The 18518-nt window shown below is 34.3% G+C and overlaps 5 protein-coding genes and 1 long non-coding RNA gene across 6 annotated transcripts; 3 read left to right on the forward strand and 3 right to left on the reverse strand.

Annotated features, from left to right (window-relative positions):
* Positions 1-2609: 2609 nt before the first annotated feature.
* On the reverse strand, positions 2610-4167 carry LOC124456461. The gene has a single exon (XM_047006906.1). The coding sequence runs from the start codon at positions 4150-4152 to the stop codon at positions 2977-2979; it is 1176 nt and encodes a 391-aa protein (XP_046862862.1). The 5' UTR covers positions 4153-4167; the 3' UTR covers positions 2610-2976.
* Positions 4168-4632: 465 nt separating this feature from the next.
* Positions 4633-8266, reverse strand: LOC124456443. The gene is made up of 4 exons (XM_047006889.1): positions 7825-8266; positions 5725-5838; positions 5276-5491; positions 4633-4998 (listed from the first exon to the last, which is right to left on the reverse strand). Exons 1-4 carry the CDS (start codon positions 7954-7956, stop codon positions 4633-4635), a joined length of 828 nt encoding a protein of 275 aa, XP_046862845.1. The 5' UTR covers positions 7957-8266.
* LOC124456444 lies at positions 8248-9402 on the forward strand. Its single transcript, XM_047006890.1, has one exon. It carries the CDS (start codon positions 8248-8250, stop codon positions 9400-9402), a length of 1155 nt encoding a protein of 384 aa, XP_046862846.1.
* Positions 9403-10298: 896 nt separating this feature from the next.
* LOC124456446 lies at positions 10299-11513 on the reverse strand. The gene has a single exon (XM_047006891.1). It carries the CDS (start codon positions 11376-11378, stop codon positions 10299-10301), a length of 1080 nt encoding a protein of 359 aa, XP_046862847.1. The 5' UTR covers positions 11379-11513.
* Positions 11514-12151: 638 nt separating this feature from the next.
* Positions 12152-15584, forward strand: LOC124456447. Its single transcript, XM_047006892.1, has 7 exons — positions 12152-12389; positions 12730-12827; positions 12954-13043; positions 13763-13810; positions 13967-14087; positions 14159-14346; positions 15450-15584. Exons 1-7 carry the CDS (start codon positions 12152-12154, stop codon positions 15582-15584), a joined length of 918 nt encoding a protein of 305 aa, XP_046862848.1.
* A 1-nt stretch (position 15585) lies between these two features.
* LOC124456468 lies at positions 15586-16284 on the forward strand. The gene is made up of 2 exons (XR_006952276.1): positions 15586-15662; positions 16208-16284. It is a non-coding gene; the product is annotated as an uncharacterized LOC124456468 (long non-coding RNA).
* Positions 16285-18518: the final 2234 nt, after the last annotated feature.

An 18518-nucleotide genomic window follows, 5' to 3' on the forward strand; every position in this document is an offset into this window, starting at 1 on the left:
AGCCATTTTATTGGTATTTTTGTGCTTTTTTGAAGATTTATATTATTTAGTAAAATGCATGATGTACGTATACAGTGTTGCACTTTCGGACTCCAAACGTTCGTTTATTACGTATGTTGAATACTGTATCAATGACTTAAATTTTCCTTTTGCAAACGACTAATAATTTAAATGTACTGTGTACCAGACGGCAGTGCTCAGCACAACTTGACAAGTATCTGTTTATCTCAATAAATACTGCGTAGCAGCAAAGTGACGTAATTCTTTTTATAAAGTGCTCAAATTGACTACATTTCATAAGTTCCATTGAAGAAAAAGGATTATAATAAATAGACTAAAACCTTTTAAAATAAATCTTGACATAATGTACACCATACAGATCAGACTCTGCATTTTAAAAGTGCTCGTGTTTGATTACGTTAATTATTATTTTGTTTGTTAGAGTACAGGAGATTCGTCCGAGTATAACTTTTTCTCCAGATAAAAATTTGATCCTGGTTTACAGCATCGAAAGTGTTGAAACAATTAAATAAACATCACCTTGTCCAAGTTCTAATAAAAGTTTTCTTCAAATACAGTCTTCAATCAACCTTTCACATTAACAAATGTTATGAAATATATGAGTTTTTTTCATGACATGTCTAAGCAACAATGAATGGTAACATTTGTGGATGGTTTCATCTGTTTTAATTATGACGGTAAAATCTTGCAAATAACGTTACAAATCGCAAAACATAAAAACAACGACTTTATTCATTGATTTCAATAAATTACTCCCATCGATCTCAAAATAAATAAATGTAATTATTTGGACTATATTAGAATAGCAAGTGAGTCCAAAAATCTCATTTATGATTCAAACTGTGTCTTATTTAATGATTGTCAACTGGCTTAATAACCTCCATAAAAAAATGCACGTGAATCAGTTCAAGGCACTTAACACTTTAGCCACAAGATTGAGCAGGAATATCGCTGCTGCTTAAATATCGCTTACAGAACTCTCAATGGCTGTATCATGTTTTCTTAGATATTGTAGCACTGACCACTATATAGAGGGCCGAAGTTATAACTTTAGTAGTTTGGGGAAGGCGTGTTTACAGACGTTGCTGATGAAATATCGCTAATAGAACTCAATGTCTGAATCATGTTTTCTCAAATAATGTTGCACGGACCGCTCTATAGAAGACCAAAACTAGAACTTTTAGTGGCGAGGGGGAGATAATGTTAAAAAAACGCTGCTAATGTAATATCGCTGACAGAACTCAATGGCTATATCATATTTTCTTGGATATTGTAGCACAAACCATAATATAGAGGACCGAAACTATAAATTTTAGTGGGATGTGGTGTTTACTAATGCTGCTGCTGAAATATCGATTACATAACTCAACGGCTGTATCATGTTTTCTCAGATATTGTGGAACGAACCACTATTTTGAGGACCGAAACTATAACTTTTAGTGGGGTGGGGGAGCCCTTACGAAAATTATCAATAGGATCTTATTAGAATTCCAATAGGAATATAAGATTCCTGTAGGAAATCCTATAGGAAGGCAGAGTGAATTCATTTTTATTCCGATTCCGATAGGAAATATATTAAGAAAATGGCGGCAATTTTAAAGCCTATAGGAATATTTAAATTCCTGTAGGAAATCCTATAGGAAGGCAGAGTGGAATTCATTTTTATTCCGATTCCGATAGGAAATATATTAAGAAAATGGCGGCAATTTTAAAGCCTATAGGAATATTTAAATTCCTGTAGGAAATCCTATAGGAAGGCAGAGTGGAATTCATTTTTATTCCGATTCCGATAGGAAATATATTAAGAAAATGGCGGCAATTTTAAAGCCTATAAGAATATTTGAATTCCTGTAGGAAATCCTATAGGAATCCATAATGGTGATTTGTTTTGCAATTCCGACTGGAAATCCTTTAAAAAAATAGTGGGAATTAAAAACCTTTATGAATATTAAAATTCCTATAGGAATTCTCCTGGAAATGTTATTAGAAAAACATATATAGCAATCGAAATATATAGGAAATGTTTTCTATTTTTTCCCCAAATTTACAACTATGGTAGATTCTTTAGAAATCTAATGCATGAAATAAACGAAGCATTGTGGTATGGAGTTGGTGGTTGTGTAAAAGACAATGATAATGTCATCTCTTGAATCAAAGGCTGCTGATGTTTGAATACTTTACCAGAATTTAAACAACAGCTTTACGAGCTGACATTGATTAAACTCCTCAAAGCAGAGCAACAAAACATGTCGAAATTTAGTCATTAGATAATGAGTTTTTACAACCATTACGAACACCAACAGCATGCAATTCAAGAGGAATTGATTTTCGATTTCGCCACCATTGAATTAAGTTGTTTGCTTTGTTATAGTTGGTATGCGATTCTTTCAGGCATTCCTATTACAATGTGAAATCTCGTAGAAAAAGAGAATTCTTATAAGAAGTGCTTTAGAAAAATTCACAGGAATTTGCAAACTTATAGAAAAATATATTTTCAAATTCTTACACAAAAAGCTATGGGAAAAATGTAAAAATAACAAACTTAAATCATCCTTGAATTAGCTAAAAAAAATTATTGTGAGATGAAGTTGGATTTTTTCATTTGTAATAAAAAAATCGTTTTGGGAATGTCTTGTTGACTGTTACGACAGTGAAATGCAATTTACATATTTTTCTGTATGATATGAATAAAACAACACATTCCAAAAGAGCTATAGTACAAATTAATGATTATAAACAATTTAAAACATATGTAGTGGCATGCATTATAAGCAAAGCTTTGTACGATATACGAGAAGTTATCTGTTTTGAGTTACGCGTCATATATACAACATGCAACAAATACTGTGTATCTAAAATATCTGTCCAGTCGAGTATTCTCAAACTTGCAAAAAATGAAAGACAACAGCAATCCTTTCTATTTTGAGTTAATCGCCGTAAAACTTACATGGCAATTCAAAAAAAAAAGTCTCGGTTTCGTAGTTTTAAGTGTACGCCTTTGTCTTTAATTTGGTCAGGTTTGAGAGCCACAATTTGGTCTCTGTTTGTACACTCTCTTACGAAATGTGAAGTAACACCACATTCTTTGTTGGAAAATAGCGGTCTTCTTCCACACAAATCAAGTTTTTTCACAATCACAACATAATATACTTCGCACTGGCATGTCTGTAATTCAGCAGTGCTGCATTGACAGTCTGGCTGTACACGGTAAAGCCCAACAACGATACCATACTTGGTAGTTAAGCTGTCGATTTGCACATAATAATCATGGTGTCTTTGGGATCTTGTATAACTTTCCGAAGTGTATAGCACATGATTTACAATAAATCTGTTATAAAAAGTAGCTGATCGATTGGCAACGTCTCTGTTAATCATTTTTGCCACGGAAATGGTCTCAGATGGTGTGAGACGAACAGCTTGTCCATTTCCAAGTCCAGTAACAGCTCTAGTAAGAGCCCGTTCACTATTTGTAGGAATTTTGTCTTTGGAAAGTTTATTGAACAAGTGCCTTACTCTTGGACATGCGTCATCACGAATACACTCTTTCCCAATACCTGGTAGTTTCTGCGACAGTATAAAAGTATCGCAAATCTGTTGTGGAACATATTGGGTACCATTAAACATTTTCAGCAAAAAGTGGTTGTTGGCTTCGAATGCAAAGGCAGAAGTAGCCCAAAGTGGCCCGCAGTTCCTTACGCCTTCCGCTAAATGCGTCATAACGTGTACATTGAATGTACAGTTAGTCAAACCGTACAACTTTTCCATATCAGTTGCAAATTTAACAAGGCATGCGTTGGCTCGTGATAACATTTCATCACTAATTCTATTACCAAGTAATGTATGTACACCATGTACTAGCAAAAACAAATGCTCTAAATATTCACGAGGAAGCAAGCCATTTAGAACCACAAGACCATAAAAAAGAAATGCTCGCCACTCCGACGCTTTCCAAAATTTTCGCTCTTTTATTGATCTAGGGGCTCTAGTTATTTCAGAAGGCGGGCATATTACAGACAAACGTTCATCTAATAGCTCGACGTTTCTTCCCAAATAAAAGTTCTTTTCGTGGTTTCTCGAATCAAGCCAAAGATTGCACAGTTGACGGACTACTCCTTGACACACAGAATGCATATACTCCGGTGTAAAGCCTCTTACTGTGTCAAATGTGGGAAGAATGTCGATACGCGAAAGCCCTTTTACTCCATTAACTGCTTCTTTTCTCATTTCAGCTTCGAAAGCATATTCTGCTTGATTCTGTGACGTTCTTGAGCTTTGATGACCACGCTGTGGATAGTATCGAGTTGGGGGACCTCTATTACGGAGAACAGACACACCTTCATGTTCACACCAATCGCACCCGTACTTACCATTAAACTGCTTGCAGTTTCTCAACATTGCACGAGCTGGGCTGTCGCTGGAACATACTAATGCGAAAACTTTGCGAGGTATAATTTCTTCACGTAAAAGAAATCCCTTTTTTTCCAAATCATGGCATTCGTTCACAAATGCTTCAAGAAAAGTGTTCATCTGTGGTTTTGTCGCACCAAACCACAAACCTGCAAGTAGAATATTCTTGGAACGAAGGTGAGGTGGTAACTCGTTTATCATACATTAGATAGGCCAAATAGAGTATTGTGATGACTTAAAAACAGGAATGCCATCTGCATTCCAAGTTAAAGAAATGTCATTTTTCGCCATAGCTTTATCCCTTATCAGGCTCTTATATAGTTTACCCGTAGTTACGTCTGATATAACAGTTGATTCAATCAAAACTTCCAAATTCCTGTTGGTTAAATATTCATAAAGAATGGGATCAGACAGGAGCTGCTTAAGTTGTCCTTTTAGTGGAATATGAAGAAAAAAGGTGCCGTTCTTCATGCTGTTTTCGCGATTGAAAGGTGTATCACATTCATCACACTTTGTGCTTTCTGCGCTTGTTCCAATGTACGACAAACATGACTCGCAATAAAAATGAGCCTGCAAAGTATAACAATTAATTTTTCAGGGAGGGATATAAACTGTAAATCCGTAACGTTATTTGCCGCTAGTTCTAATCCAGTTCGATCATTTTCATCAAGAATACAAGCCCTAAATATGCAGAATTCGAATCGTTTCACCACTTTTCTTCTTTAAATTGCACAAAATAAAGTTGAATTTTAAGATATTAAATGCACGAAGCTAACTACGTATTCCAGTCGAAAGTCGTTATAAAGAAAACCATATTAGAAAAAATTCAAGATAGTTTTCTTTTTACCTGAGATTCCTCCACTTGAATTGCTTTGTAGAACTTATACTTGCTGGATGGAAACGTGCTCGGCAAAATCAAACTCAAAATGTCGAGTAGATCAGTCAAAGCTGCATCTGTTAAATTGTTCTTTAATAAAAATGCGACGAGCAGGAGAACACTTTGAGACTTTGTTATAAGAGCACCAGGATATATTTGTTCATCACCATTTTCGATGTTTAAAACCTAAATACAAATTCTGAGTGTAAATCGGAATGTAGTAGCTATTATATGGGGGGAGGAGGAAGTTCATGTTTATATATTCATGTATTCATGTACCATAATCAATAATTAAAATGGATTTCAAAAGAAATCGATAAAATAGAACACACACAAAAAAGTGAATATTAGCCCTCTTTCCCAATCCTTGATCTTCTGCCTACCCTGGTTCTACGTACTGTATGATGTTTCACATTCACCTGCAGTGCTTCATGTCCAAGGCCATTATTATTAAGCTGGAAATCAACATCAATTTTTCCATTCTCCTGACATGCCTGTGCCTGTGTCTCTTGATCATTTTGATGAAATTGAATCTAATTTTTAAAATATATGTTCCATTGATTAAAGCGTTAATGAAACAAAATTTTGCCAGACTGTTTTCTAAATACATTACAATAACTATTCAAGCTCATCTAGCATCTTACAAACTATTTTTGTTAAGAAATAAAAGATGTTTACTGTGTTTGCATAGTCTTATCCAATCAAGGAGACCTTTGGGAGAACTCGGGTGCAGATCAGTGCAAGCCCGAGACTGAACGTTGAGGGTTGCACCTGCTCGAAAGTTCTCACAAACGTCTCCGAGGTTTGCATAAGCCAGTGCAAACATGAAAAACATCTTTTATTTCTTTTATAAAATAACAATAATGCGAAACAGAGAAAACGTTCTAATATTCTTTTAACATGTATTCATGATGGACTTGCAACAGCTTTTAGATTGATTGATTGATTTGATTGGCTGAGCGCAGATTGTTTTTCAAAGGCTAATGCAATGCAGCTCTGGACCAATCAGCAGACACGTTTCATTATGTTTATTTTATAATTATCTTTGTTACACTGATATTGAAATTTTTTCATTATGCAAATTTTCTGGTAATGAAACACTTTGCATAACTAACGTTTGATTTGCAAATATTTTGAAGTGCATCAAATTTTCACACTCCTATCTGCCATGTATTGATTATTTTCTTGTACTAGTCAATAAATCTTTTAATTGTGTTGAGAACTGATGCAGTCTAAATATGACTATGCAATGTAATGTCACAAGATGATATAGGTATTTGCATAGAAAAGGAAGGCGGAAACATCTTTTATACCATTCACAAGCTAGCTAACATGAAAATTTAGACATTTTAAGAGGTCAATGAAATGCAGTTTGCAATGCTTTATAAACACTTTGATCATTGTCTGTAATGTTATGTGACCTCATAGATTGTTGAAAGAGATAATGTATATTTATCAGATATAATGTATATAATGAAAGATATAATGTATGTGTAAGAACACATGCACTTATAGGCTTATACACCATTGATAAACTGACTTGGACAATAGCAATAATAATAATATCTTTTTTATTTACATGAATTGAGCACACTGTAATACACGCAAGTCGACTTGAAGCACCAAGTTGAAAGCTCAACAAAACTGAATAGTGTCAATACAAAGAAATGTCCAATCTAATATCGTTATCTATGTATACTTATTTTAAATCTATTTGCATCCAAATTCAATATTACAATCTGTACAACAAACAAAATTGCATGACTCGCCATTACAAACAATGAGTATCAAAAAATTTAAATCAAAATTTTATAGACAATCATGCATTTGACACATTGTGTTTTAAGATTATATTTGAATACAGCAAGATAGCAAGGCCCTTTACCTTTCCAGTTAATGAACTCCTCAAATAACAACTTCATGTTAAAATTAAATTTTTCACCACTGGGAATTAAATAGAATACAATCATTCTCAAGCATATGATACAACACATGGAAAACCCTCTGTTTAGTTTTAGCTTGGTTGAATTTGGTTTTGGTTAATTGGCAGGGAAACTTCATTTTAAATGCACTCAATTGCTAAAAGTGTAAAAATGCAATTTCAACATGCAAATTTTATTTGACAAGTACTTTCGCATCATTTTTGATTGTATGAATTCATTAATAGACATAATTATAACTGGACATTAAAGGAGCTCCTGATTCTTGCTACAAGTTTACACAAAAGTAAAATTACAAAGCACAATGTCTACTGCAAAATTACCGAGAAACGTTCCATTATTATTTTTTGAAGCACAGATATAAGTGTATCATGAAATACAATTAAAATTAAAACTTCAATTACAATGTATTAATGCCAATTATGTTAGGAAAGGCAAGAGGTATGTTACACAAATGTCTGAACATATGCGAATGGAGACACATTTAATTGTATAATGTGGATAAAGTATGGGATAAAATTTTGAAGCACTAACAAAACAATATTACCAGAAATAATATCTAAATGAAATTTTCCATACCATATCAGATGAAGTTGCTTGATCTATCTCCATCGTAGCACGCAACTGCTTTCGTCGTCTATATTTTGTTCTTCTTGGAAGATCAACAATGGAATCAACTGCATATCGTTTGTATTGCCCTCTTGAGCCCATAAGAAAAGCTTAAATTACAAAACCGCGAATACAAGTTTTATCAAAACGCTAAATTTTGACAAATTTTGAAGAATATTCATGACAAACTGCTCACGACGAAAGCAGCAAGCGTTTGTTCAAGTCAGCGGTGAAATTACTACAATAAGCCTTTTCAAAAATGAGGCGGGGACTAAGGCGATTTTTGCCTGCAAGCGTTTCTGGGATCGTTACCGGGGACACAAAATTACCTCGCGAATAGAAGTGCAGTGTTTACACATATGTTGATGAAAGTGTTTATGTGATTTAGCAAGAATGCCAAAATATAACTGCTGTGTGCCAGGTTGTAGCAACAGCCACAGAAATAAGCCTCGCGATTTCAAATTTTATTGCTTGCCAAAGGATTTAGAACTACGTAAAAAATACGATGTTCTTATAAGAAACGACAACCTCAAAGTGGCGTCTCCGAACACAAGGATTTGTTGTGATCACTGGGAAGGCGGGAAAAAATTGAGCAGAACTCATCTTCCGTCTGTTTTTCCGTGGACTGTACGTAAAGAACAACGCAGAGAGATAACCAGAGCCAGTCAGGAAAAAATTAGTAAACACAAACGCAAGAAAAAGAACTTTATGCAAAATTATGAAGTTGATATTGAAAGCGAACAACTACAAAACGACCAAGCATCTCATCTTCAATCTTCTGCTACTCAGACAGACTTGGCATGTTTCTGCAAAGCTAAGGACGATGTCCTGCTACTTCAAGACGTTAAAAAGCAAATTATAGAAGAAAAAATATTTCTCGAAAGTGAACTGCTGCGTTTAACAAAATTACTTGAAATCACCAAAAACAACCTGGCAAGAGAACAACAACGACAAAGTAGATTTGATATTGACAAATACAAATCAAGTGATTCTGATATAGAGTTCTATACTGGTTTATCTAACTACAAAATGCTGACATTTTGTTTCAATTTAGTTGAGGAGTCAAGAATTGATATTAATGGTGATAATACAGATGACACACAGATTAGAAGACCAAAGCTTGGTAGGCCAAGAGCACTAAGTTGTTATGAAGAATATATTTTGGTTTTAATGAGATTAAGATTGGGCCTTTTTGAAAAGGACTTGGCTCACCGATTTGGCGTGGCAGTTGGTACAGTCTCGAACATCATTCGCAAGTGGATAAAACTGCTCCGTGCAAAACTTGGGTCATTAATCAGAATGCCAGAAAGAGATACAATCAAATATTACAGCCCCCCTGCATTCAAACAGCTCTTCCCCCAGGTAGTTATTGTAATTGATTGCACAGAGATTGAGATGGAAAGGCCATCAGCTTTGAACAATCAGTCTGCCTGTTATTCTTCTTACAAAAGCAGACCAACAATGAAGGTTTTAATTGGAATCACACCTAGTGGTGTGTTGTCGTACATCAGTGAGTTATTCCTGGAAGCACTTCTGATTTGGAAATAGTTAAAAAAAGCAATTTCTTGGACATTCTCTCCCCTGGAGATAGTGTCATGGCAGACAGAGGCTTTAACATAAAAGATGAACTTGCATCAGTTGGAGCATTTCTTGAAGCTCCTTCTTTCCAAAAGAAACCCAATTTACACAAGAAGAAATTAACAAGAACAAAGCTATAGCTAGCCTGCGCATACATGTTGAACGACAAATGGAAAGACTAAAAAACTGGCACATATTAGATAGAAAGATCCCTATCACTATGGCCCCATTAGCATCAGATGCACTTGTGGTCATAGCAGCATTGGCTAATTTTTTGCCACCACTTGTTTGTTAGATTTTGCCTTCATTCTCATGTTTAAAATTGATAAATAAATAAAACAAGCCATTTCAATAATGATAATTTAGAAATTCAGTATCATGATTAAAAACAGATTTACAGCAAAAAAGCCCTTTTTTTAATTATATTTTGACAGAGATTAAATTTTCAACTGTTATTTATCCTTAGTAATTTATGTTTAAAAATCTTTACAAGTTACACCATTTAATTATCTCCTGTGAAATTGTTTCTTGGCAGCCCATACTTGATCTTTGGATATGCTAGTTCAGGAATAATAAATTCTTCATAGAAAATCTTACGTTTTGCCTTAGTATTGCACCAGAAATTAGAGTCAAAAGGTACTCTTTCAATATATATACCAGGTGAACAAGATCCAGCAATCACAAAGTCTGCCCACTTCCTCCCTGATAAATACATTCCCTGCTGTATTTGGTAAAAATATTTGTGGTTTCTGTTAATTGTAATACCACTGTTGTCAAGTTTGTGCTTGACACACATGTGCTACGTAAGACAGCTTCTGTTAAACTTTCCTTTTCAGATGTTTCTATGAACTTCATTTCTAGGATACCTAAAGGTTCATTATTGTTCGAGGGATCACAAACCAAGCCATCAGGACTAGCCCTAAGAAACCATCATCATGCTTGCCAACAATCAGACCTGACTGTGACACAGACAAATTGTCATGTCCACGTTTGTGTTGCTCCTTTATGTATTGCTTCATTATTTCTGGTTCCATTTCTAGTCCTTTTATCATTTGCTTCGTTGCTGAAAATTTGGCATACAAAATTTCATTAATGGCCTTTGTTGGTGAGGTTGTTTGTTTAAGTACAGCAGCTCTATAGCATTTAGATGCTGTAATGCGGTATTGTCGATGTAGGTGCCATTTCTTATTAAAGGATTGCTCTCTAGTTTCTTTCTCAATTTCTGTGGCCTTTCTGTAGTCTATGAAAAGGCATTTCTTAATCTTTTCCATCCTTTCTTTAATGGCACTCATTGCCATAGGGCTGTCTTGAACTTTTATGGGAGATATGAGTTCATTCTCATACTTCTCAACTGGGATATCCTGGGGTAAAATGTGACACCATCCAATGGACTTCCCAACCTCATTTTCTAGTTCTTTAAATTTGTTAAAAATGCTTTGTAACTTTTTACTATTTAAACCTTCCTGGTTAATGGAGCTGACATCCTGGTATTTGCATTTATCTTCTGCTTTTTTGTTCTCTTTGTTGTAGTCATATTTCTGGAACTTCATTGCAGAAATTGGCTGCACTTCTTCTTTTCTCTTTCTTGGTACACTCCATTCACATGGCTTTGACGTGCATGAAATTTCTGAAGATGACTTCTTATTTTTCTTGCAAACAGAGTCAAGGAAAAAAAGAGTTGCACAGACGTGATTACATCTCCCATCCACACCTGCTGGGCACCCACATTTGGCTGACAATACAAAGCCAAATGATGAAAGCTTAATGTAACAAGTATATACCATCTTTTTCTTCATTGAAGGCAAGACCTGACTTTTGATGTAATGTTTTGAATCCTTGTGGAGATAATACAAACACAGCACATGGTTTGACTTAAAGAAATTATAGCCTTTCACTAGAGGCTTAGCAGTTGAAAGTCGTCTTTTGAATTCCATGCTGTCTATCATAAACTTCCATACAGTGCCAAAAGTAACTTTTGGTAGATTTGATAGGTCGGCACTATATCCTGTGGTAGGAAAACTTTTAACTTCTGATGGCAATGTCTGATGTAGGAGACCAGCTTGTGCTTTCTTTTTCAAAACATGAACGCCTCCATCAGGGTCACGTAGATACTTTTCCGCCAGTTTATGTTCGATATAATTTTTGACTCTGCAATAAAAAATATATAGTTATTCTTTAAACGATTTTTAATTCCTTCATAAAAACGACGAAATAAATCAAATGAATGTTAGATTATATAAAAATAAAAACTTAAAATTAAAAGTAAATTACTGACCTCAGTCGTAAATCAGAGAGTTTACCAGAGGTTTTTGCTCCTCTGCAAAGAAGCCATCGTCGTAAAATTGCACAATTGCATTCCTCAATCGGCTTAGGTAGCTTAGCTCCGGGAATATCACTTTCATTTAGCGAAAAACTTTTATCTTTACACTCAAACGCGCTTTCCATCTTCACTTTTTTTTTCCAACTATAATAATATAACAAGCTGTCCCCACTAACAATCCCAGACGTGCTTGCGGGCTAAAACTTGCCCTAGTCCCCAACTCTTATTTGAAAAGGCCTATTGATACTTACCGCCATTACCACAGTAACATAAGTGCTGATCTCACATCACCAAGGTGACAAAGCAAATTTCCTTGCCACTCAAGTAATCAAGTTCAAGTTGTTCTCAGCGTTTTGCAGCTCGCTGTTGTGAAAAGGTGACCAAGTGTGAAAGTTAAGAATGAAGTTTGCGATTTTCGATTTTGGAGACAATACTTTTGATATTGGCCAAACATCATGGATACAAGATGAAAATTCTACAACATTTGATAACGAATCCTGGCTCTTTACCCACGAAATAATTGTCAAGTGGCCCATAGACTTCAATGCAGCGAAACGAAAAATGCGAAAAAAAATTGATGAAGATACAACCAAAACGGAAAGCGAAAGATATCCCGCAAGAATTTTAAAATTTGGAGGTTGGCGTTTGATTTTGATTTTTGAAATGCCACTGCAAAAATATAAATTTAAAACGTATAAATATTTCGAATAATCGTTTCTGTATAAACGAAATTTATAAAAAATGAAAGTGACAATATGGCGGACACTTACTTTTTCAAAAAAGCATTGCTGGATATATACCATTTTTTGTCATGAGAATGAGTATCTATAATTTCTCTACAAGTTTCGGATTATAAAAACTATAAAAATCGTAAAACTATAAAAGCATTCTACATTTTATTATTAGATGACTTTGACTCCATGGATTCATGCTTAGAGATGTATCTGAAAAGTGGAAAAACTTCAACTCCTAAAGAGGAAAAGGTCAAAGAATCTCACAAAAGAATTATAAATACCATTCCGACTCCGATAAGGAGGATTATGAAGTCCAGTTTGGTTCACATATAAGTAAAAAAGTATGTTTTTTATCGTGATTGGAGATTACAATCTTTTTGGTATCACTTTTAGATTCCAGCTTTTGTAGAAACTGCTAAATATTGTACTAAAAAGGCGTTACTGTCTATATGATTGTTTTTATTTAGCCTCCTTCAAAGAAAAGAAAAGTCCAGAAAGATAGTGCAACGAAAAACTCCTTATATTCCATGGTTAAAGAAAAATATAAACAAACAGAGGTATTCATATGGTATTAATTACTTGATGCTTCATTAGTATTAATATGTCCCGAGGAGTAAAGGATCATTGACCGGTTGTTTTTTAAAGGGACATAGCTTCATGTTAAAAACTAACTTAGGGTTTGATTTGTTAACATAGGGTTAGCTAATCCTGTGTTAAAATTTTGTTTTTGAAAGTAGAGTTCAAGCAACGGTCTAACTAACTCTGAGTTAAGACATTTAACCTTGAATTAAAAAGCGCGCGACTCCAAAAAGATCAATTAACAATGTGTTCAATCAAATCGACCAATCACAGACGAGAAGCCAACTGGCAAAAAAGTTGTTTTTCCTTTTTTTATCCATTAAGTACTTTCTCGATAATGGAGCATGGCCATTTTTGGATGTGATTCTTACGTCTATTTACAGCCAACAATAGTTAGAAGTAATGAGTTTTGAAATATTTTCGTGTTTCATAAGCTTTTGTCAATTGATTACAGCTAATGTGTGTTCTTCTCATGTTCAAATATGTTATTTTAGTTAGGCGAGCATTGTATGAGTACTCGTAATGCACTTTTTTGGATAAATTCATACGCTGAGTGAGAATATATATTTAAACATTGAAATAAAATAAGTTAAACAAAAGTATATGTTGTCGCTACTCGTTTCACAGAGCAGGGCAATCTTCTCGGGAATCTTAAGCATTATGATTAATATAAATGTTTTACTGATTTTTTTAAAAGTTTGAAACAGTGCAAAATGAAGAAGACAACTTAAACGAGAATCGTTCCGTAAGTATACAAATTTTTTGCAGTTCTTAGCAGTTGACGTTGCCCAGATAGAGTAAGTTTTGCTTTCTTATTTAACGTATTCGAGATTTGGCTGGTAAAAGGGTATTGTCATTATAAATGCCCTAAATTATTGTTTCTACAATGCTTTGTTTACAGGACAGTACGTCGTTTTTACAGCTAAAAAAAATCGAAAATCGTTTAAAAGAACTTTCCGAAGAATGTAGAAACTTAAAGATACAGACGACAAATTTAGCTGCGTTGATGAATTCTGTGAAAGGTAAATGTTGGAATAGTGACAAGAACTGGCAATGTCTTCAACAATTGAAATGTAAGTTCTTTCATTTTCAGAATTACCCATTATTGTCAAAAGCCTGGAAACATTAATTAATGAACTCCAGTCAAGCAGTATTCATTCAGTCTCGCCACCTGTCAACACTGATTTACCAAAACACCTGTCCCCTTTATGCCTTAAAAGCTCTTGCGATGCACCTACGATTGAGGAAAATGATAATGCTGGCAACGGAGTGGAAGAGATGGTAAGAATAGTGCCTTCTTAGTTAAAATAAAAGTCGTCTATATGCGCAATGCCTCAGCACAGTTCCGTAAAAAAAAAGGTGTATATCTATAATGTCAAGCAAATATCATTATATGCAGTAATGGAAATTTAAGAATATGAATATAGCTACAGGGTGTATAAAAAAACGGAACAGTTATGAAAACGCTGCTAAAGATGTAAGTGTGAAAAATTTGCAAAAGCACTTGGTTAAAATAGTAAATAAGACTTTATATCTGAAGGTAAAGTTTTGGTAAATAACAGACTTTTTAGAATAAAAATTGTGTTACTAAAGCTTTTTTGATCTTGCGGATATGATTACTTAAGCGAAAATTTCCTAACTGTTCAGTTTTTTTGGTAGCTACACCCGTATAGCAATCAACATATCGGTATTTTTGTGCGTAGTCAGAGACGCCAACTAACAGCACAATTAAAGTGCCTTTTGTTTAAAATAGGCATTCCAAAACAATCCAGAAGATGCTTCTTAACTTCAACTGGATCTCACAAATTTATTTTGGATCAACAGGTGGAGAAGCCAACTAGGCGAGCGACTTGGTTGCTGTCTTTCAATTTCTTTTTGCTAGCGGCATTGCAGTTTAAAATTTGACCTGATATGTTTCAGGAAACCATGTTATCATGTTGAAAACTGATGAATTATAGAGTCGTAGTACGTTGCAGACATTATCTTATTCTTGCTAAATTTTCTCTTTTTTCGGAACCTAGAACCTAACTCGTGCATGTGAAGAAAAACTCATAGCTATAGCAAATGGTAAAAGCATTAAATTTAAATGGAAAAAGAAATGACACTCCTTATAAAATAATCAATATTTATTCCAAACGTTATTTATTTCTATTTAATTTTTTTCTATTTGTAATCTTCGAAATGTCCGCATTTTCTACTGATGATGATACCTTGTAACATGTAACACTTGTCAAAACGTTTAGAATAAATATTCTTTACTTTATACGGAGTGTCAATTGTTTCGTGTTTTAGTAAAACACTTTATGGCAATCGTAATTGAAGGGTAATATAACTTTTTTCAACACTATGCATTTGAAATTTAAGCCTTCTAAATTTTTTATTAGGTAGCACTGGCTCCTGGTATTAAGATTTTGCCTTCGCAGAGGGATCTTTTGACTTTACAAGGAAATCCAAAGAACTACACGTATGCGTTAATGGACATGATTTGGTCCAGAGATGTGTTGGCAACACATTCCTAACAGGAAAAACGTCCAATGCTCACAAAGATAAAACACCAAAGCCTTCATTGGATGCTTCAAAAGTTGCTGCACTGTGTGGTAAGTAAAGCTTTTAACCTTTATTTTTTTTAAGATGTATAATACAGTTTGTTAATACGGTCAGCCTTGAGGATTTTTTGTGGGATGGCTTTATGCAAATTGGAAATTAATATAGGTCCTTTAGAAAACTACAACATTTAATAGAATATTTGATGTAGTTACAAGTAAATTTGAGATGAATTGCAGCATGTTTCAAGACATATACCAAAAAACCAATAAAAACTATATGAAACTTTAAATTGTTTTATAGTGTAGTCAAAAAACTAGAGACTATGTACATGATATCACCCGACAGTTTCAAAACAACAAAAAACTTAGTTTGGGGGCGGAAAAGATGAACGCGTCTGCTTACAGAGCTGACAGTTCAATAAAGGTCACTAAAGTAGTTACTACATTTAGAAATCCCCAGGTACCAAGTAGCTACCACATGAGCGCTCAAAACAGTGTTATACGGTCCCGCTCAGTAGCTATAATTTTAATTTGACATTCCACCAGGTATACTCTATGATTTCTAATTTTTTAAAACAGATTTCTGTCTATTTTAGATGTGGTTGTAAAAAAATTTCGATTACCTGACAAAAAAATGGTGAAAGGATTCATAAAGGCAAAGCTAAACAACAGCGAAAGATGTAAAAAATTCAAAATAAGTGACAACGTACCAGATAACTGATTCTTTTTTATAATTTTATTTTTGATAGTTTATGCTCATGTTTTTTTCTAGTTATACATACATATACGTTATTTGTATTATTGGTAATTTTTGCAATTTTATTAACGGTTGCAAGTTTTAAAATTTTTAAGTTCTATTAAATTATTTGAGTTTTCTGTATTATATTTAACGGGCATCTACAGTAATGTGTCTGTTTTTTATGACTTGTCAATCCTATGATCCTGTAAGAATTTATAGTCTTTTAGAGAGTCTAATAGAAACTTGTGGGGCAAAACTATGTCATTTAAAATCATGTAGAATTCCCTATGTATGTTTTAAGAACTCCCCATGACAATTAGATTATGTAGTAATTCACGTGAGATTTTATAAAAAATCCGATTAGATTCTGTTGTAATCTGTAAGCTATAGTTTAGCCTCTTTACAAACTCTTTTAAGAGTTTTGTGGGAATTTTCGCCGGAGATCTGGTACGAATTCTTATAGGAATTCTTGCAGGATGTCGTATTGCAGTTCTTGTAGGAATTTGTATAGGAATGCTTGTAGGAATTCTAATAGGATTCCTTTGTAAGAATTCGTATAGGAATTCTTGTAAGAATTTTTATATGAATTCCTATAGGTTCCTACAGCATGCTACACGTTGTTCCTATAGGCTCATGGGCCAATTTCCAATAGGATCCTATAGGAAGTTTTAATAGGAATTTGGAGATCTGGTAAGAATTCTTATAGCAATAATTTCTGTAGGAAAACTTGTAGGAATTCCAATAGGATTCCTTTGTAAGAATTCTTATAGGAATTCTTATAGGAATTCCTATAGGTTCTTACAGCATCCTATAGATTATTCCTATAGGCTCATGGGCCAATTTCCAATAGGATCCTGTAGAAAGTTTTAATAGGAATTCCTATTGATAATTTTCGTAAGGGCTGTGTTTATCAAACTTTTATGGATGTGATGATATTGAAAGAGAAAATAAGAATATTACGGAGAATTTGTTTTTTGCGAGCCATGCTATCTTTCTATTTTCGAAAAGAACTATTCTACCACCTACCACAAAGAATCTCTACCGGCACCACTTTTAAGCAATGTAATTTACGAATATAAATATGAGTGTGATGCTCGCTATGTAGGTAGAACGTCTCTAAGGTTGGGTGATAGGATCGAACAGCATGTAACAACTTCAATCAGAAATGGAACGGTCCCCTCAAGACAACAACCAAAACGTGATTGTAAGAAAAGTAATTTAGTTTCATGTGACTCCGCGATAGGTAAACATCTCTTGAATAACTCCGATTTTGCTGATTCTTATCCAGACGACAATTTTAGAATCATTAAGAAATGCCGTTCATTCTTTCAGTTACGCGTCATGGAGGCTGTTTTAATTAAGTTAACCAATCCCGTCCTCTGCCGACAAAAGGTTTATGTCTTTAATTTATCCCTGTTTTGAGCGTCATCTCCCCTTTTAGAGATGACGTACACCCTTTCTTGGCATTATAAATATCGGTAGATTGTAAATTTTCATTTAGCAGACGTTGACACCTGAGGAGTAGTCTGCCGAAATGCATCGTGTCGTTTAATTTAGAACTATTGGGTAAGTGCTCTTTACTTAAAACAGTTCTTTTAAGAACTATCAACTTATTATATTACTTATACCGTTCACTAGGGTGTTCTCTATCTTTGGAATTATTTTCAAATTTGTCCCCACGACAAAGTCCCTATTTTATTATTTAAGAAAGCGCTATAATGTTGGTCAGGTTCGTGACCTGAATAAATTGGTGAGACTTAGAGGAAAGGTTCGCTGGTTGGTAGCAGCAATCCGGAATTTTACGATAACTGACCGCGCGCTACGCACTCTTATGTCTAAGTACGTCAGCAAAAGTGCTTTTTTATTTTATTTTGTTTTGTTTTTTTTTGAAAAAGAAATCTTCAAATAACTTTTGGTTGCTATACTTATCTGTAAATGTGCTGATTCGCCAATGATCTCACTGACTTTTTCTGTATATACTTAAGGCCCTGTGCACACGATACAGGATTAGTTAGATACCGGATTACTTTTCGTACAGGATAGGCCTTGCGTTCATACGGCTCCGCTGAAATCCGATACGCTTTATATTGTTTTTCCCGGAGCAATTTGACTCCGCTGTGGAAGTGGTATGAAAACCAATCCGATACGTTCCGTTGTCGTGTGAACGT

This window comes from Xenia sp. Carnegie-2017, unplaced genomic scaffold (assembly GCF_021976095.1).
Source record: "Xenia sp. Carnegie-2017 unplaced genomic scaffold, XeniaSp_v1 HiC_scaffold_5, whole genome shotgun sequence".
Classification (NCBI taxonomy): domain Eukaryota; kingdom Metazoa; phylum Cnidaria; class Anthozoa; order Malacalcyonacea; family Xeniidae; genus Xenia; species Xenia sp. Carnegie-2017.